This window comes from Dendropsophus ebraccatus, chromosome 14 (assembly GCF_027789765.1).
Source record: "Dendropsophus ebraccatus isolate aDenEbr1 chromosome 14, aDenEbr1.pat, whole genome shotgun sequence".
In the NCBI taxonomy this organism is placed as follows: Eukaryota; Metazoa; Chordata; class Amphibia; order Anura; family Hylidae; genus Dendropsophus; species Dendropsophus ebraccatus.
Window position 1 is genome coordinate 6,808,030 of NC_091467.1, and position 21,877 is coordinate 6,829,906.

Below are 21,877 nucleotides of genomic sequence, written 5' to 3' on the forward strand. Positions count from 1 at the left end.
ACATTAACATGCAATATGTTAACTTCTCTCCAGTCTGACACAGTGCTCTCTGCTGCCACCTTTGTCCATGTCAGGAAATGTCCAGAGCAGCAGCAAATCCCCATAAAAAACCTCTCCTGCTCTGGACAGTTCCTGACATGGACAGAGGTGGCAGCAGAGAGCACTGTGTCAGACTGGAGAGAATACACCACTTCCTGCAGGACATACAGCAGCTGATAAGTACTGGAAGACTGCAGACTTATTAAAAGAAGTAAATTACAAATCTCTGCCACCAGCTGATTTGATTTTTTTTTTTGTTTGTGAACTACCCCTTTAATCCAATTCATGGCTGACAGGCTGGTTGCTATGGATATATTGTCCCCCTGTTGGAGGGGGATCGTGGCATGACTACTACAATAAGCGGGTAAGACACTGGTTGTCAGGAGGAGGGGCGATTGTGGGCAGAACCAGGGCAGTCCCTAAGGTGCCCACCAGGGGGGCGGCAGAGCTCTGAGGAATAGCTTATGTCACAATTCACACTGTAAACTGCGTAGTGAGGTACTAAGAGTGGCCGCTACCACCAAGGTTAGTAAACAAACCCATCGGAAACAGCTCCAAGCGGTCGTCTCGGTGTCCGGGCACAGATCTGTCAGAGGTAGATGAGACTTGGCACTGGTCTGGGGTACTTGGCTTAGTGGCTGGCGGAGGGGGCTGTGATCATATGGTTCTTATTGATGCAAGTCTTGTGCTTGAAAAACATCGTCCACCATCTTGTTCCATGCCCCGCCCCCTGCCGCCATCTTCACATTTTTTCTTTCGGGGTTGGGATCGCTCTGGTTTCCACAGGGTGGTGGAATGGCGCAGCGTCTGATCCTGAGGTAATTGGAAGAGGAACAGCTTCAAAACCGGACAAATAAAAGTAATTCCGAGGCCTTGAAATGCGGTAACAACAAAACAAATGATGGCAGGTGGGGCCAAAATATGGTCACGCCGCGGTGCCACATGTTTTCTCTAGGTATGATATGAGGTAAGAAGCGGTCTCACCGGGGTTACTTGAAGGCTTGGTGAAACTGAGGCAATGTTGTAGGGTTAATGTCTGAGGTATAGTGAGGCAGATCGCTGGCACAGCCGCCCCCGCCCGCTGCCAGGAACTGCTGACTCTCCCCCGCTGCCGCCGGGATCTCACCGTTGGCTAATGGGGGAAAATTAACCGGCAAAAAGCTGAGGAAATGGTTAAAGTCTATGCCCGATGCCAGGGGATCGCACAAGGCAGAGAGGTAAGACTCGTCCAATGCTGCCTGCGGCGTACATGGCGCCATGTCAGGCGAAGTGAGGGACAGCCCCCCGTCAGACATGAAAGGATCCATTTCACTTTTGGGGAGATATGAGGTAGACGTGAACTGGAACCTGCTGGGCGGGTCGGCGGAGAATGCGGGCACGCTCTCAGGGGGGTAAGGGAGCCCCAAGGACAATGAGGTTGGCACTAAGGACTGGGGAATGCCAGCGCCAGGGATGGGCTGGAATGGCGTAGTGTACATCATGTCTCTGGGCTGCATGCACATGATGGAGCCCCACTCTTCCTTCACCACTGTGGACTGGCAGCTCATGTGGCTCAGGTCGTCTTGCGGTTCGGTCTTAATTCGGGGGACCTCCTCGCAGTGGCTCTTCTTCATATGGCGCGTCAGGTGATCTTTGCGCCCAAACATCTGAGCGCAGCAGTGACACTGGAAATCCTTGCGGCCGGTGTGCACCACCAGGTGGCGTCGGACGTCCTTGCGGGTGTAGAAGCAGCGGTCGCAGTGCTCGCAGGGGTACTTCTTTTCCCGATTGCCCATGGACGGCCGGTGGTTGTGGCTCTTCAGGTGCTCCAGCACGGACTGGCGGTCTCGGAATACCTGCAGGCAGATGGCACAGCTGAGGTCCCCCCTGGCAATGGCGTGTAAGGCGAGGTGGCGGCGGTGGCCGTACTTGGTGCTGTAGTTCTTGCTGCACTCTGGACACTGTAGGGCCACACGGTTAGGGTTGTGGGTCTGCAGGTGGTTCTTCAGGTGGTCCTTCCGGTGGAACATTTTGCCACAGTGTGAGCATTGGTGGGATTTCTGCATAGAGTGAGTGGCCATATGCCTGCGGGAGGAGGACAGAAAAAGATAGTAAAGTCACTGCTGTATACCCAACACCGCCGTATACCCATCACCGCCGTGTACCCAACACCGCCGTGTACCCATCACCGCCGTGTACCCATCACCGCCGTGTACCCATCACCGCCGTGTACCCATCACCGCCGTGTACCCATCACCGCCGTGTACCCATCACCGCCGTGTACCCATCACCGCCGTGTACCCATCACCACTGTGTACCCTGGACTCCAGAATGAAACAGTAGAGAAGTGATACAATTGTATCCAGTGTAGAAAATGCTCTGTGAGCTCTACAGACTATACTCCACACTGATACATTGTACATAGCTAGTCCTGTCTATAGACAATGCTCTGTGAGCTCCACAGCCTGGATTCCAGACTGATACATTGTACATAGCTAGTCCTAGCTAGTCCTGTCTATAGACAATGCTCTGTGAGCTCCACAGCCTGGATTCCAGACTGATACATTGTACATAGCTAGTCCTGTCTATAGACAATGCTCTGTGAGCTCCACAGCCTGGATTCCAGACTGATACATTGTACATAGCTAGTCCTGTCTATAGACAATGCTCTGTGAGCTCCACAGTCTGGATTCCAGACTGATACATTGAACATAGCTAGTCCTGTCTATAGACAATGCTCTGTGAGCTCCACAGCCTGGATTCCAGACTGATACATTGTACATAGCTAGTCCTGCTTTCAGCTGTACCCAGTGTAGACAATGCTATGTTATCAGGAGGAAGAACCCCCTTTAACATACATGTGACTGCTGGGAGTTGTAGTTCTATGTGAGTGACAGCTTTTGGGGGTACACTGCTGATGGGGGTGCCCCCTGTACCTGCACAGCTTGTACTTGGATGCGAAGGTCTTGTCACAGAGCAGCTGGGGGCAGGTGAACCTGCGGGGGAGGGGTGGGCTCTCCTGCTCACTGCTACAGGGGGCATGGAGCCTGGTGTCGGTGTCATGCAGGATCTTGCTGTGGGCTGGGACTCCCTCCGCTTTCCACTCGGTGGTATGATCGTTGTTTGCAGCATCAAAGAAAAGTGTCTTCATGGCAGAAGCGCGGGTGATACGGCCACGGGCGCGGTCATTTCACCATCGGTGCCAATGCGATGCCAGCCCTGGGGAAGGGAGAACAGAGGATTAGTGCTGAGGCTTCTCACCTGGGTGATATGCCCTGTGTCACCCACCCCGGGATGGATGTAGGTGGTATAATCTGCCGGTCACATGACCTGGGGGAGGGGGATCTCACCTGCTGGTTATGGGGGATCACCCCTCCGGGAGACAGCGCAGGAGACCTCTCACCATCTTCCAACCTGCAAGTACAAGACATGGTGGTCAGCAGGGGCCGTGGGGGGGAGGGGGGCCGCAGGATACTGAGCAGTATATGGGTGCATGGGGGCTGCTGGGGTATACAGCCTGTGTGGCTATATATAGGACTAGAGGGGATTGTTGGTGTGGGGAGGGGGCTGTCATGATTTTATGGGGTTACATAGGTGTATGATTATATATACAGGGTTACATAGGTGTATGATTATATATACGGGGTTACATAGGTGTATGATTATATATAAGGTTACATAGGTGTATGATTATATACTGGGTTACATAGGTGTATGATTATATATAAGGTTACATAGGTGTATGATTATATATAAGGTTACATAGGTGTATGATTATATATAAGGTTACATAGGTGTATGATTATATATATGGGGTTACATAGGTGTGTGATTATATATAAGGTTACATAGGTGTATGATTATATATACGGGGTTACATAGGTGTATGATTATATATAAGGTTACATAGGTGTATGATTATATATAAGGTTACATAGGTGTATGATTATATATAAGGTTACATAGGTGTATGATTATATATAAGGTTACATAGGTGTATGATTATATATAAGGTTACATAGGTGTATGATAATATATATGGGGTTACATAGGTGTATGATTATATACGGGGTTACATAGGTGTATGATTATATATACTGGGTTACATAGGTGTATGATTATATATAAGGTTACATAGGTGTATGAATATATATACGGGGTTACATAGGTGTATGATAATATATATGGGGTTACATAGGTGTATGATTATATATACGGGGTTACATAGGTGTATGATTATATACGGGGTTACATAGGTGTATGATTATATATAAGGTTACATAGGTGTATGATTATATATAAGGTTACATAGGTGTGTGATTATATATACGGGGTTACATAGGTGTATGATTATATATGGGGTTACATAGGTGTATGATTATATATGGGGTTACATAGGTGTATGATTATATATAAGGTTACATAGGTGTATGATTATATATAAGGTTACATAGGTGTATGATTATATATACGGGGTTACATAGGTGTATGATTATATATACGGGGTTACATAGGTGTATGATTATATATACGGGGTTACATAGGTGTATGATTATATATAAGGTTACATAGGTGTATGATTATATATAAGGTTACATAGGTGTATGATTATATATAAGGTTACATAGGTGTATGATTATATACGGGGTTACATAGGTGTATGATTATATACGGGGTTACATAGGTGTATGATTATATACGGGGTTACATAGGTGTATGATTATATACGGGGTTACATAGGTGTATGATTATATATAAGGTTACATAGGTGTATGATTATATATAAGGGGTTACATAGGTGTATGATTATATATAAGGTTACATAGGTGTATGATTATATATAAGGTTACATAGGTGTATGATTATATATGGGGTTACATAGGTGTATGATTATATATAAGGTTACATAGGTGTATGATTATATATAAGGTTACATAGGTGTATGATTATATATAAGGTTACATAGGTGTATGATTATATATACGGGGTTACATAGGTGTATGATTATATATAAGGTTACATAGGTGTATGATTATATATAAGGTTACATAGGTGTATGATTATATATAAGGTTACATAGGTGTATGATTATATATAAGGTTACATAGGTGTATGATTATATACGGGGTTACATAGGTGTATGATTATATATAAGGTTACATAGGTGTATGATTATATACGGGGTTACATAGGTGTATGATTATATATAAGGTTACATAGGTGTATGATTATATATAAGGTTACATAGGTGTATGATTATATACGGGGTTACATAGGTGTATGATAATATATATGGGGTTACATAGGTGTATGATTATATATAAGGTTACATAGGTGTATGATTATATATAAGGTTACATAGGTGTATGATTATATATAAGGTTACATAGGTGTATGATTATATACGGGGTTACATAGGTGTATGATTATATATAAGGTTACATAGGTGTATGATTATATACGGGGTTACATAGGTGTATGATTATATATAAGGTTACATAGGTGTATGATTATATATAAGGTTACATAGGTGTATGATTATATATGGGGTTACATAGGTGTATGATTATATATAAGGTTACATAGGTGTATGGTTATATATAAGGTTACATAGGTGTATGATTATATATACGGGGTTACATAGGTGTATGATTATATATACGGGGTTACATAGGTGTATGATTATATATACGGGGTTACATAGGTGTATGATTATATATACGGGGTTACATAGGTGTATGATTATATATACGGGGTTACATAGGTGTATGATTATATATAAGGTTACATAGGTGTATGATTATATATACGGGGTTACATAGGTGTGTGATTATATATAAGGTTACATAGGTGTATGATTATATATATAAGGTTACATAGGTGTATGATTATATATAAGGTTACATAGGTGTATGATTATATATAAGGTTACATAGGTGTATGATTATATATACTGGGTTACATAGGTGTATGATTATATATAAGGTTACATAAGTGTATGATTATATATACGGGGTTACATAGGTGTATGATTATATATACGGGGTTACATAGGTGTATGATTATATATACGGGGTTACATAGGTGTATGATTATATATAAGGTTACATAGGTGTATGATTATATATAAGGTTACATAGGTGTATGATTATATATAAGGTTACATAGGTGTATGATTATATATGGGGTTACATAGGTGTATGATTATATATAAGGTTACATAGGTGTATGATTATATATAAGGTTACATAGGTGTATGATTATATACGGGGTTACATAGGTGTATGATTATATATAAGGTTACATAGGTGTATGATTATATATGGGGTTACATAGGTGTATGATTATATACGGGGTTACATAGGTGTATGATTATATACGGGGTTACATAGGTGTATGATTATATATAAGGTTACATAGGTGTATGATTATATATAAGGTTACATAGGTGTGTGATTATATATACGGGGTTACATAGGTGAATGATTATATATGGGGTTACATAGGTGTATGATTATATATATGGGGTTACATAGGTGTATGATAATATATATGGGGTTACATAGGTGTATGATTATATATACGGGGTTACATAGGTGTATGATTATATATAAGGTTACATAGGTGTATGATTATATATAAGGTTACATAGGTGTGTGATTATATATACGGGGTTACATAGGTGAATGATTATATATGGGGTTACATAGGTGTATGATTATATATAAGGTTACATAGGTGTATGATTATATACGGGGTTACGTAGGTGTATGATTATATATAAGGTTACATAGGTGTATGATTATATATGGGGTTACATAGGTGTATGATTATATATAAGGTTACATAGGTGTATGATTATATATAAGGTTACATAGGTGTATGATTATATATAAGGTTACATAGGTGTATGATTATATATGGGGTTACATAGGTGTATGATTATATATAAGGTTACATAGGTGTATGATTATATATACGGGGTTACATAGGTGTATGATTATATATAAGGTTACATAGGTGTATGATTATATATACGGGGTTACATAGGTGTATGATTATATATAAGGTTACATAGGTGTATGATTATATATACGGGGTTACATAGGTGTATGATTATATACGGGGTTACATAGGTGTATGATTATATATGGGGTTACATAGGTGTATGATTATATATACGGGGTTACATAGGTGTATGATTATATATACGGGGTTACATAGGTGTATGATTATATACGGGGTTACATAGGTGTATGATTATATATGGGGTTACATAGGTGTATGATTATATATACGGGGTTACATAGGTGTATGATTATATATAAGGTTACATAGGTGTATGATTATATATAAGGTTACATAGGTGTATGATTATATATACGGGGTTACATAGGTGTATGATTATATACGGGGTTACATAGGTGTATGATTATATATAAGGTTACATAGGTGTATGATTATATATGGGGTTACATAGGTGTATGATTATATATACGGGGTTACATAGGTGTATGATTATATATGGGGTTACATAGGTGTATGATTATATACGGGGTTACATAGGTGTATGATTATATATAAGGTTACATAGGTGTATGATTATATATAAGGTTACATAGGTGTATGATTATATATACGGGGTTACATAGGTGTATGATTATATATAAGGTTACATAGGTGTGTGATTATATATACGGGGTTACATAGGTGTATGATTATATACGGGGTTACATAGGTGTATGATTATATATAAGGTTACATAGGTGTATGATTATATATAAGGTTACATAGGTGTATGATTATATACGGGGTTACGTAGGTGTATGATTATATATAAGGTTACATAGGTGTATGATTATATATAAGGTTACATAGGTGTATGATTATATATATGGGGTTACATAGGTGTATGATTATATATACGGGGTTACATAGGTGTATGATTATATATAAGGTTCAGGGCTCCAGATGGCGACCAAAATGGTCGCCAATGCGACTGACTTTTTGCAAATGGCGCCCAGATTTATTAATCTGGGCGCCATTTGCGACTGGCCCCGGCGGCGGCGCGCTGTCTCTTTAAGTCCGGTCCCCGGCTGATGCGCGGCTGCCGGGGGTGTCCCGTCCTATCCCCGGCAGCGCGGCGCATCAGTGAGCTGCCTGGGGCCCTGACTTCCGGCACAGGAAGCGCACGTCAGAGACGCTTCCTGTGTCAGAAGTCACAGCCCCGGCGTATAGGGAGCTCACTGATGTGCCGCGCTGCAGGGGATAGGACGGGACACCGCCGGCAGCCGCGCATCAGCCGGGGACAGCGTCCGAAGAAGAAGAGGATCGCCGGGGGAGCGGGTTGTCAGGTGAGTTTGTGTGTTTGTTTTTTTTTAAATACTGCTTAGCATAGAGGAAAGGGGGGGGGGGGCATCTATAATGGGGGGAGAAGAGGGGCCATCTATAATGGGGGGAGAAGAGGGGCCATCTTCAAGGGGGGGAGAAGAGGGGGCATCTATAATGGGGGGGGGAGAGGGGGCCATCTATAATGGGGGGGGGAGAGGGGGCATCTATAAGGTGAGGGGGTATCTATAATGGGGGGAGAAGAGGGGGCATCTATAATGGGGGGGAGAAGAGGGGGCATCTATAATGGGGGGGAGAAGAGGGGGTATCTATAATGGGGGGGAGAAGAGGGGGTATCTATAATGGGGGGAGAAGAGGGGGCATCTATAATGGGGGGGAGAAGAGGGGGTATCTATAATGGGGGGGAGAAGAGGGGGCATCTATAATGGGGGGGAGAAGAGGGGGTATCTATAATGGGGGGGAGAAGAGGGGGTATCTATAATGGGGGGGAGAAGAGGGGGTATCTATAATGGGGGGGAGAAGAGGGGGCATCTATAATGGGGGGGAGGAGGGGGCATCTATAATGGGGGGGAGGAGGGGGCATCTATAATGGGGGTAGAGGGGGTCATCTATAAGGGGAGGGGGCCATCTATAAGTGTAGGGCAGACTGGCTGCAGACACTGGGAGATAGATATATGCACAATTATTATTATCAGGGCCCCTCAGGTGTCTGTATTGTAGGGGGTCACTTGCATTAGTCACTAGGTGAGAGATATATCTATCTATATACACATCTTGTAGGGGGTCACTTGCATTAGTCACTAGGTGAGAGATATATTTATATACACATCTTGTGGGGGGTCACTATGGCTGCAGTCAGAAGTCTAGCTCAGTATGTATAGACTGTTGCAAGCTTTTAAAGGGAACCTGTCACCCCCCGTGCCGGGGTGACAGGCTCCCAACCCCCCGTTAGAGCCCCCTATATTCACCTCATCGCGCCGGGTCCCGCTTCTGAAGATGGTCGGGTCACGGAGATCTCAGCCGCTGCAGCCCGACGCGCACACTGAGAGATGAGTCCAACGCTCATAGAGAATGACGGAGCGCTGGACTCTCCCATCATTCTCTATGAGCGTTGGACTCATCTCTCAGCGCACGCCGGGCTGCAGCGGCTGAGATCTCCGTGACCCGACCATCTTCAGAAGCGGGACCCGGCGCGATGAGGTGAATATAGGGGGCTCTAACGGGGGGTTGGGAGCCTGTCACCCCGGCACGGGGGTCGACAGGTTCCCTTTAAGTTCAAGTTCAGAAGAGTAAGCCTCATTAAAAGGCTAGCCAAGTGAGGCTGAAGTACTGAGTCAGACTGGATATGGTTGTCAAGTTGCAAGTTTCCATGTTGAACGTTTTCAAACTAAGAAAAGAAAGAATCTAAAGGAGGAGGAGGCTGCCGTGGCCTCTGCACACAGTAAGTCCCATTTAACATAACATTAATTTTACATGGTTTAAAATGTTGGCGACCAAATATTCTATTTGGCGCCTAAATTTTTCAGGTTAGGAGCCAATGGCTCCCAGGTAAATTTTTTAGTCTGGAGCCCTGAGGTTACATAGGTGTATGATTATATACGGGGTTACATAGGTGTATGATTATATATAAGGTTACATAGGTGTATGATTATATATACGGGGTTACATAGGTGTATGATTATATATACGGGGTTACATAGGTGTATGATTATATATAAGGTTACATAGGTGTATGATTATATATACGGGGTTACATAGGTGTATGATTATATATAAGGTTACATAGGTGTATGATTATATACGGGGTTACATAGGTGTATGATTATATATATGGGGTTACATAGGTGTATGATTATATATACGGGGTTACATAGGTGTATGATTATATATATGGGGTTACATAGGTGTATGATTATATATACGGGGTTACATAGGTGTATGATTATATATATGGGGTTACATAGGTGTATGATTATATATACGGGGTTACATAGGTGTATGATTATATATATGGGGTTACATAGGTGTATGATTATATATAAGGTTACATAGGTGTATGATTATATATAAGGTTACATAGGTCTATGGTCAGTAATATCAGGGTACATGTGATGTATATGGGGGTGCTCGGGGGTACATGTGATGTATATGGGGGTGCCCGGGGGTACATGTGATGTATATGGGGGTGCCCGGGTGTACATGTGATGTATATGGGGGTGCTCGGGGGTACATGTGATGTATATGGGGGTGCCCGGGGGTACATGTGATGTATATGGGGGTGCCCGGGGGTACATGTGATGTATATGGGGGTGCCCGGGGGTACGTGTGATGTATATGGGGGTGCCCGGGGGTACATGTGATGTATATGGGGGTGCCGGGGTACATGTGATGTATATGGGGGTGCCCGGGTACATGTGATGTATATGGGGGTGCCCGGGGGTACATGTGATGTATATGGGGGTGCCCGGGGGTACATGTGATGTATATGGGGGTGCCGGGGTACATGTGATGTATATGGGGGTGCCCGGGTACATGTGATGTATATGGGGGTGCCCGGGTACATGTGATGTATATGGGGGTGCCCGGGTACATGTGATGTATATGGGGGTGCCCGGGTACATGTGATGTATATGGGGGTGCCCGGGTACATGTGATGTATATGGGGGTGCCCGGGGGTACATGTGATGTATATGGGGGTGCCCGGGTACATGTGATGTATATGGGGGTGCCCGGGGGTACATGTGATGTATATGGGGGTGCCCGGGTACATGTGATGTATATGGGGAGCAGGGGTACATGTGATGTATATGGGGGTGCAGGGGTACATGTGATGTATATGGGGGTGCCGGGGTACAGGTGATGTATATGGGGGTGCCCGGGTACAGGTGATGTATATGGGGGTGCCGGGGGTACAGGTGATGTATATGGGGGTGCCGGGGGTACATGTGATGTATATGGGGGTGCAGGGGTACAGGTGATGTATATAGGGGTACCCGGGTACAGGTGATGTATATGGGGGTGCCCGGGGGTACATGTGATGTATATGGGGGTGCCGTGGGTACATGTGATGTATATGGGGGTGCCGGGGTACATGTGATGTATATGGGGGTGCCGGGGGTACATGTGATGTATATGGGGGTGCCCGGGGGTACATGTGATGTATATGGGGGTGCCCGGGGTACATGTGATGTATATGGGGGTGCCCGGGGGTACATGTGATGTATATGGGGGTGCCGGGGGTACATGTGATGTATATGGGGGTGCCGGGGTACATGTGATGTATATGGGGGTGCCGGGGGTACATGTGATGTATATGGGGGTGCCGGGGTACATGTGATGTATATGGGGGTGCCGGGGGTACATGTGATGTATATGGGGGTGCAGGGGTACATGTGATGTATATGGGGGTGCCCGGGTACATGTGATGTATATGGGGGTGCCCGGGGGTACATGTGATGTATATGGGGGTGCCCGGGGGTACATGTGATGTATATGGGGGTGCCCGGGGGTACATGTGATGTATATGGGGGTGCCCGGGTACGTGTGATGTATATGGGGGTGCCCGGGGGTACATGTGATGTATATGGGGGTGCCCGGGGGTACATGTGATGTATATGGGGGTGCCCGGGGGTACATGTGATGTATATGGGGGTGCCCGGGGGTACATGTGATGTATATGGGGGTGCCCGGGGGTACATGTGATGTATATGGGGGTGCCCGGGGGTACATGTGATGTATATGGGGGTGCCCGGGGGTACATGTGATGTATATGGGGGTGCAGGGGTACATGTGATGTATATGGGGGTGCCGGGGGTACATATATGAGGATGTTGGCGGTCCCGGGGTCGGGGTGAGGTAATATTCGGGTGGGGGCGCTATACGTACCCCGTCCTTCCGCTTCCCGCCGGTTCCGTTATCCCCGGAGGCCACAGGACGGAGCTGGCACCGCGGAGGCTTCTGGGAATGACGTACAGCTGCGGTGTGGCGGGGAGCGGTGCCGGCTGGGGGCTCCGGAGGGCGGATGTACCGAGAACAGGACAGCCTCCGCTGATGATGCCGCCTCAGGCCGGGCCCGGGGTCCCTGCGTGTCAAGGCCTCCAAATCATCCGACTGCCTCCACCAACATGGCCGCTCCCCGGCACGGCCTCCGCTTTGCCTCCACCAACATGGCCGCTCCCCAGCACGGCCTCCGCTTTGCCTCCACCAACATGGCCGCTCCCCAGCCCGGACTCTGCCCTGTCTCCACCAATATGGCGGCGCCCTGGGGAATGTTTCCATCCGTGATGAAGCCGCTGATCCTCCTCCAGCTCCTCACCCTCCCGGGACTAAACTGGGCACAGGGGGAATGGGACCCGGCCGGGTATCTGCTCTACTGCCCCTGTATGGGTGAGTGAAGGCGGCCACTGCGTATACTGAGCTCTACAGGGGGGGACACTGTGTACACTGAGCTCTGTACAGAGGGGGACACTGTGTACACTGAGCTCTACAGGAGGGGACACTGTGTATACTGAGCTCTACAGGAGGGGGACACTGTGTATACTGAGCGCTCTACAGGGGGGGGGGCACTGTGTACACTGAGCTCTACAGGGGGGGACACTGTGTACACTGAGCTCTACAGGAGGGGACACTGTGTATACTGAGCTCTACAGGAGGGGACACTGTGTATACTGAGCTCTACAGGAGGGGACACTGTGTATACTGAGCTCTACAGGATGGGACACTGTGTACACTGAGCTCTCTACAGGAAGGGGACACTGTGTATACTGAGCTCTACAGGAGGGGACACTGTGTACACTGAGCTCTACAGGAGTGGACACTGCGTATACTGAGCTCTCTACAGGAGGGGACACTGTGTACACTGAGCTCTCTACAGGAAGGGGACACTGTGTACACTGAGCTCTCTACAGGGGGGGGCACTGTGTACACTGAGCTCTACAGGAGGGGACACTGTGTACACTGAGCTCTACAGGGGGGGACACTGTGTACACTGAGCTCTACAGGGGGGGACACTGTGTACACTGAGCTCTACAGGAGGGGACACTGTGTACACTGAGCTCTCTACAGGAGGGGACACTGTGTACACTGAGCTCTACAGGAGGGGACACTGTGTATACTGAGCTCTACAGGAGGGGGCACTGTGTACACTGAGGTCTACAGGAGTGGACACTGCGTATACTGAGCTCTCTACAGGAGGGGGCACTGTGTACACTGAGCTCTACAGGAGGGGACACTGTGTACATTGAGCTCTACAGGAGGGGGCACTGTGTACATTGAGCTCTACAGGAGGGGACACTGTGTACACTGAGCTCTACAGGAGGGGACACTGTGTACACTGAGCTCTCTACAGGAGGGGACACTGTGTACACTGAGCTCTCTACAGGAGGGGACACTGTGTACACTGAGCTCTACAGGAGGGGACACTGTGTACACTGAGCTCTCTACAGGAGGGGACACTGTGTATACTGAGCTCTGTACAGGAGGGGACACTGTGTACACTGAGCTCTCTACAGGGGGGGACACTGTGTATACTGAGCTCTCTACAGGAGGGGACACTGTACACTGAGCTCTCTACAGGAGGGGACACTGTGTACACTGAGCTCTCTACAGGAAGGGGACACTGTGTATACTGAGCTCTACAGGGGGGGACACTGTGTACACTGAGCTCTCTACAGGAGGGGACACTGTGTACACTGAGCTCTACAGGGGGGGACACTGTGTACACTGAGCTCTACAGGGGGGGACACTGTGTACACTGAGCTCTACAGGAGGGGACACTGTGTACACTGAGCTCTCTACAGGAGGGGACACTGTGTACACTGAGCTCTACAGGAGGGGACACTGTGTATACTGAGCTCTACAGGAGTAGGCACTGTGTACACTGAGGTCTACAGGAGTGGACACTGCGTATACTGAGCTCTCTACAGGAGGGGGCACTGTGTACACTGAGCTCTACAGGAGGGGACACTGTGTACATTGAGCTCTACAGGAGGGGGCACTGTGTACATTGAGCTCTACAGGAGGGGACACTGTGTACACTGAGCTCTACAGGAGGGGACACTGTGTACACTGAGCTCTCTACAGGAGGGGACACTGTGTACACTGAGCTCTCTACAGGAGGGGACACTGTGTACACTGAGCTCTACAGGAGGGGACACTGTGTACACTGAGCTCTCTACAGGAGGGGACACTGTGTATACTGAGCTCTACAGGAGGGGACACTGTACACTGAGCTCTACAGGGGGACACACTGTGTATACTGAGCTCTACAGGAGGGGACACTGTGTACACTGAGCTCTACAGGAGGGGACACTGTGTACACTGAGCTCTACAGGAGGGGGACACTGTGTATACTGAGCTCTCTACAGGGGGGGACACTGTGTACACTGAGCTCTCTACAGGAGGGGACACTGTGTATACTGAGCTCTCTACAGGAGGGGACACTGTGTATACTGAGCTCTACAGGAGGGGGCACTGTGTACACTGAGGTCTACAGGAGTGGACACTGCGTATACTGAGCTCTCTACAGGAGGGGACACTGTGTACACTGAGCTCTCTACAGGAGGGGACACTGTGTATACTGAGCTCTCTACAGGAGGGGACACTGTGTATACTGAGCTCTACAGGAGGGGACACTGTGTACACTGAGCTCTCTACAGGAGGGGACACTGTGTATACTGAGCTCTACAGGAGGGGACACTGTGTATACTGAGCTCTACAGGAGGGGACACTGTGTATACTGAGCTCTACAGGGGGGACACTGTGTACACTGAGCTCTACAGGATGGGACACTGTGTATACTGAGCTCTACAGTAGGGGGGGCACTGTGTACACTGAGCTCTCTACAGGGGGGGACACTGTGTATACTGAGCTCTACAGGGGGGGACACTGTACACTGAGCTCTACAGGAGGGGGACACTGTGTATACTGAGCTCTATAGGGGGGGCACTGTGTACACTGAGCTCTACAGGAGGGGGACCCTATGTACACTGAGCGCTCTACAGGGGGGACACTGTGTACACTGAGCTCTACAGGGGGGGACACTGTACACTGAGCGCTCTACAGGAGGGGACACTATGTACACTGAGCTCTACAGGGGGGGCACTGTGTATACTGAGCTCTACAGGGGGGACACTGTGTACACTGAGCTCTACAGGAGGGGGACACTGTGTATACTGAGCTCTATAGGGGGGCACTGTATACTGAGCGCTCTACGGGGGGGACACTGTGTACACTGAGCTCTACAGGAGGGGGCACTGTGTACACTGAGCTCTACAGGGGGGGACACTGTGTACACTGAGCTCTACAGGAGGGGACACTGTGTACACTGAGCTCTACAGGAGGGGACACTGTGTACACTGAGCTCTACAGGAGGGGGCACTGTGTACACTGAGCTCTACAGGAGGGGACACTGTGTACACTGAGCTCTACAGGAGGGGACACTGTGTACACTGAGCTCTACAGGAGGGGACACTGTGTACACTGAGCTCTCTACAGGAGGGGACACTGTGTACACTGAGCTCTACAGGAGTGGACACTGCGTATACTGAGCTCTCTACAGGGGGGGACACTGTGTACACTGAGCTCTACAGGAGGGGACACTGTGTACACTGAGCTCTACAGGAGGGGACACTGTGTACACTGAGCTCTCTACAGGAGGGGACACTGTGTACACTGAGCTCTACAGGAGGGGGCACTGTGTACACTGAGCTCTACAGTAGGGGGACACTAATTCCTAAAACAACGGCTACTATCATTTAATTAATATAAATCTCTTTATTGTCACAAAAATATATCAATAAAATCACAACATGGAGTTAAAATCATGCACACAAGAGGTACCGTCTAAACAGATGGTAAAAATGAATACAACAATGTATCACTAAGTATAAAGGTGTCCACTACTGTGTGGATCCTGCCAACAGCATGGTATAGGCTTTGATACTCTGTATTGCACTATGGCTATTGCACTGAACCCAGGTGAAAGAGAGTACGAAAACAATAATGAGAAAGTTCTCCAACAATAAATACACTGACTGGGACAAATAGACAGTACCTGATGTAATTGTGTGCTGCCACCTCTAACGCACGTTTCGCGTACCGCTTGTTCACAGAGGAGTACAGATCCCTATAGTCCTATTCCTTATATACCCCAGAGGGTCCATGATGTGACCCTGTGTATACACAGCTGTAATTTTGTGCAGTCTTCCTTGACCTCCTCCTTTTCTTGCCCCTGGGGTATCTCCACCCTGTCCGGCACCTCCGCCTGCTCTTATTGCTGCCAGTATTTCCTCATCAGTCAGCTGTGTAATGGCTGTACAGGGCAGGCCACAGCAGCACAGAGGGATTCAGCATTGACTTATAGGCAGGTTGGGGTGACTCGGGTGCAGTCATCACTCATTGGTGTGTCACTTTTGTGCAGGGCGGTTTGGCAATCAGGCGGATCACTTCCTGGGGTCTCTGGCCTTCGCTAAGATGGTGAATCGGACCCTGGTTGTCCCTCCGTGGATCGTTTACAACCACCATCGCCCTCCATATGCCAATGTGAGTGGTGGCAGTCTCTGACTCTTCAGCATCTGTGGGGGGGGGGGGACCCCTTAGATTCACTGACTGGGGTCTGTGTGGTTCTCTGCAGGTACATGTGCCCTTCGAGGAGTTCTTCCAGATGGCCCCGCTCCGCCACTATCACCGGGTGATGAGTATGGAGGATTTCATGGAGACGTTTGCCGCCAGGTACTGGCCGCCCGAGGAGCGTGTGGCTTACTGTTTCACCGCGGCAGCTCAGAGAAGCCCCGACAAGAAGAGCTGCCCCATCAAGGTGAATGGAGGAAGGTGGGAGCTAGGATGGAGATTGTCACTGCCCTCCTGTGTTATACTTCTTGTGTCCTCCAGGACGGGAATCCTTTTGGCCCCTTCTGGAATCATTTCCACGTGGACTTCGTCCGCTCCGAGCTTTTTGATGGCATCAACTTCAGTGCGTATTACAAGGAGGCCTGGCAGAGCCGGTGAGTGCCGGGAGATGGACACCTACAGGGCTAGGAACCACAGCAGTCCGATAATCCAGAATAACCATAGCAGATTATATACCGGCAGTCTGATAATCCAGAATACTTCTAATAACCATAACAGATTATATACCGGCAGTCCAATAATCCAGAATACTTCTAATAACCATAATAGATTATATACCGGCAGTCCGATAATCCAGAATCATCCTAATAACCATAGCAGATTATATACCGGCAGTCCGATAATCCTGAATACTTCTAATAACCATAATAGATTATATACCGGCAGTCCAATAGTCCAGAATCATCCTAATAACCATAGCAGATTATACACCGGCAGTCCAATAATCCAGAATAACCATAGCAGATTATATACCGGCAGTCTGATAATCCAGAATCATCCTAATAACCATAGCAGATTATATACCGGCAGTCCGATAATTCAGAATACTTTAGTAACCATGGCAGATTATATACTGGCAGTCCAATAATCCAGAATCATCCTAATAACCATAGCAGATTATATACCGGCAGTCCGATAATCCAGAATACTTTAGTAACCATAGCAGATTATATACCGGCAGTCTGATAATCCTGAATACTTCTAATAACCATAACAGATTATATTCCGGCAGTCCAATAATCCAGAATACTTCTAATAACCATAATAGATTATATACCTGCAGTCCAATAGTCCAGAATCATCCTAATAACCATAGCAGATTATATACTGGCAGTCCGATAATCCAGAATACTTTAGTAACCATAGCAGATTATATACCGGCAGTCCAATAATCCAGAATACTTTTAATAACCATAATAGATTATATACCGGCAGTCCAATAATCCAGAATACTTTTAATAACCATAATAGATTATATACCGGCAGTCCAATAGTCCAGAATACTTTTAATAACCATAATAGATTATATACCGGCAGTCCAATAATCCAGAATCATCCTAATAACCATAGCAGATTATATACCGGCAGTCCAATAATCCAGAATACTTTTAATAACCATAATAGATTATATACCGGCAGTCCAATAGTCCAGAATCATCCTAATAACCATAGCAGATTATATACCGGCAGTCTGATAATCCAGAATACTTTAGTAACCATAGCAGATTATATACCGGCAGTCCAGTAATCTGGAATACTTCTAATAACCATAGCAGATTATATATCGGCAGTCCAGTAATCCGGAATACTTCTAATAACCATAGCTTATTATATACCGGCAGTCTGATAATCCAGAATACTTTAGTAACCATAGCAGATTATATACCGGCAGTCTGATAATCCAGAATACTTTAGTAACCATAGCAGATTATATACCGGCAGTCTGATAATCCAGATTACTTTAGTAACCATAGCAGATTATATATACTATGTGTATCTATAGTCTCCCATTTATCTGATGTGGTCAGGTTCCCGGCCTCTGCGCACCCCGTCCTGGCTCTCCCGGGGGCCCCGGCACAGTTTCCGGTCCTGGAGGAGCACAGGGGTCTACAAAAGTACCTGGTCTGGTCTGAGAAGATGGTGCGAGAGGGAGAGAAGCAGATGGAGGCGCTGCTGCCCCGACCCTATGTGGGGGTTCATCTGAGGATCGGCTCCGACTGGGTAAGAATGCTGGGTAATTTACTCTGCCAGTGACTGCGAGCATGCTGGGAGTTGTAGTTGTGTATTAGGGTAGCAGTGAGTTGTTACCCGGCTTTCTTAGACTCCTGAATGGTGCTAGTGCAGTGAGGAGGATGTATGTTATCATGGCGCCTCATATCCCCCTCCCCTACAGGTTAACGCCTGTAAGATGCTGAAGGACGGCACGGCCGGCCCACATTTCATGGCTTCCCCCCAGTGCGTTGGCTACGACCGCCAGAAGGCGAAGCCGCTCACCATGGACATGTGTCTGCCCGACCTCAAGGAGATCAAGAGGGCGCTGAGGCACTGGGTGCGGAGGACCCAAGCCAGATCGGTGTATATAGCGACGGACTCCACGTCTTACACCGCCGAGCTGCAGAAGGCTGTGGGGGAGAAGGTGAGCCGCTCTATCAGTCCTTCCCAAAACGCAGCAGAACTGTGATTGCAGCTCTGGAAGCGAGCGCCAGTGTATGAACGTTCCTCTTTCCTTCCTCTATAGGTGAAGGTTGTGAGTTTACAGCCGGACGTGGCGCAGATTGATCTCTACATCCTGGGCCAATCTGATCACTTTATCGGGAACTGCGTGTCGTCCTTCACGGCGTTCGTGAAGCGGGAGCGCGACATCCAGGGGAAGCCCTCCTCCTTCTTTGGGATGGATTCATTGGTTAGGAGTCCGGATGAGCTATGACGGGGCGGATGACACCAGGGACTCCTCCTCTGAAGGCAAAGTGATGAAGGATAAGGGTCACTTCTATTCCTCACCCAGGGGTACTCCAGCGAAAATCTCTTTTCTTTCAAATCAACTGGTTTCAGAAAGTTATATAGATTTCAGGTACTTATCAACTGCTGTATGCCCTGCAGGGAGTCGTGTATTCTTTCCAGTCTGACACAGTGCTCTCTGCTGCCACCTCTGTCCATGTCAGGAACTGTCCAGAGCAGGAGAGGTTTTCTATGGGGATTTGCTGCTGCTCTGGACAGTTCCTGACATGGACAGAGGTGGCAGCAGAGAGCACTGTGTCAGACTGGAAACAATACACCACTTCCTGCAGGACATGCATCAGCTGATAAGTATTAGAAGACTTGAGATTTTCAAAGAGAAGTAAATTACAAATCTATATAACTTTCTAACACCAGTTGATTTGAAAGAAAAAGATTTTTGCTGGAGTACCCCTTTAAGGCACCCCCTACCATAAGATAGGCCGCCAGTGTCTGATGAGTGGGGGTCCAACTGGTGAGTCTCCCACCCAGCGGCAGCAATGTCACATTATGCAGATGAACTAAACCTTTAGATCAGGGATTGGTAACCTTGGGCCCTCCACCTGTTGTAAAACTACAACACCCATCATGCTTGGAGCCCCCGAAGCTTTGGCTCTCCGAGCATGATGCGAATAGCAGGAGGGCTGCAGGTTCCCTGTATCTGCTTTAAATTATTAACCACCTTATGACCTTTCACTAACGGGAAGGCGTGTAAGGGGGTGTGGCTCTTGGGGTCAGGGCGTCCTTCACAGTGGGGGTCCCGGAGCAGTCCTTAAAGTCGCAGGCACATAAATCTTGTAACATACTGTATGACCAGAATTTTGTACTTATTTCTGTAATAAAATAGTAAAATCTGAACTTTGCAGTTGTCTTCTTGGGCCAGTTAGGTGATGTTACCTGGGTAATAGATCTCTGCTGGCTGGCAGTGAGGTGATGTTACCTGGGTAATAGATCTCTGCTGGCTGGCAGTGAGGTGATGTTACCTGGGTAATAGATCTCTGCTGGCTGGCAGTGAGGTGATGTTACCTGGGTAATAGATCTCTGCTGGCTGGCAGTGAGGTGATGTTACCTGGGTAATAGATCTCTGCTGGCTGGCAGTGAGGTGATGTTACCTGGGTAATAGATCTCTGCTGGCTGGCAGTGAGGTGATGTTACCTGGGTAATAGATCTCTGCTGGCTGGCAGTGAGGTGATGTTACCTGGGTAATAGATCTCTGCTGGCTGGCAGTGAGGTGATGTTACCTGGGTAATAGATCTCTGCTGGCTGGCAGTGAGGTGATGTTACCTGGGTAATAGATCTCTGCTGGCTGGCAGTGAGGTGATGTTACCTGGGTAATAGATCTCTGCTGGCTGGCAGTGAGGTGATGTTACCTGGGTAATAGATCTCTGCTGGCTGGCAGTGAGGTGATGTTACCTGGGTAATAGATCTCTGCTGGCTGGCAGTGAGGTGATGTTACCTGGGTAATAGATCTCTGCTGGCTGGCAGTGAGGTGATGTTACCTGGGTAATAGATCTCACATTGCAGGTTCATTGTGTTATTGAATTATTTATTTGGAGTGCTTTATGCAGTCCTGAACCATTTCATTGTGTTCTTGCTCACACAGCGCTGTATGTCTACCTGTAACACCACACAGCACGCTGTATCTCTACCTGTAACACCACACAGCGCTGTATCTCTACCTGTAACACCACACAGCACGCTGTATTCTCTACCTGTAACACCACACAGCACGCTGTATTCTCTACCTGTAACACCACACAGCACTGTATTCTCTACCTGTAACGCCACACGGCACACTGTATTCTCTACCTGTAACACCACACAGCACGCTGTATTCTCTACCTGTAACACCACACACCACACTGTATTCTCTACCTGTAACACCACACAGCACCCTGTATTCTCTACCTGTAACACCACACAGCACCCTGTATTCTCTACCTGTAACACCACACAGCACTGTATTCTCTACCTGTAACACCACACAGCACACTGTATTCTCTACCTGTAACACCACACAGCACTGTATTCTCTACCTGTAACACCACACAGCACTGTATTCTCTACCTGTAACACCACACAGCACGCTGTATTCTCTACCTGTAAC

The 21,877-nt window shown here is 47.3% G+C and overlaps 2 protein-coding genes across 2 annotated transcripts; one reads left to right on the forward strand and one right to left on the reverse strand.

The window, feature by feature from the left end:
- Nucleotides 1-214: 214 nt before the first annotated feature.
- On the reverse strand, nt 215-12,521 carry PLAGL2 (PLAG1 like zinc finger 2). Its single transcript, XM_069952690.1, has 4 exons — nt 12,253-12,521; nt 3,369-3,432; nt 2,955-3,237; nt 215-2,103 (listed from the first exon to the last, which is right to left on the reverse strand). Exons 3-4 carry the CDS (start codon nt 3,167-3,169, stop codon nt 1,029-1,031), a joined length of 1,290 nt encoding a protein of 429 aa, XP_069808791.1. The 5' UTR covers nt 3,170-3,237; nt 3,369-3,432; nt 12,253-12,521; the 3' UTR covers nt 215-1,028.
- Nucleotides 12,386-19,965, forward strand: POFUT1 (protein O-fucosyltransferase 1). Its single transcript, XM_069952689.1, has 7 exons — nt 12,386-12,753; nt 16,787-16,908; nt 17,000-17,182; nt 17,257-17,369; nt 18,804-18,996; nt 19,169-19,411; nt 19,514-19,965. The coding sequence occupies exons 1-7, from the start codon at nt 12,492-12,494 to the stop codon at nt 19,700-19,702; spliced, it is 1,305 nt and encodes a 434-aa protein (XP_069808790.1). The 5' UTR covers nt 12,386-12,491; the 3' UTR covers nt 19,703-19,965.
- The last annotated feature ends 1,912 nt before the right edge of the window (nt 19,966-21,877 follow it).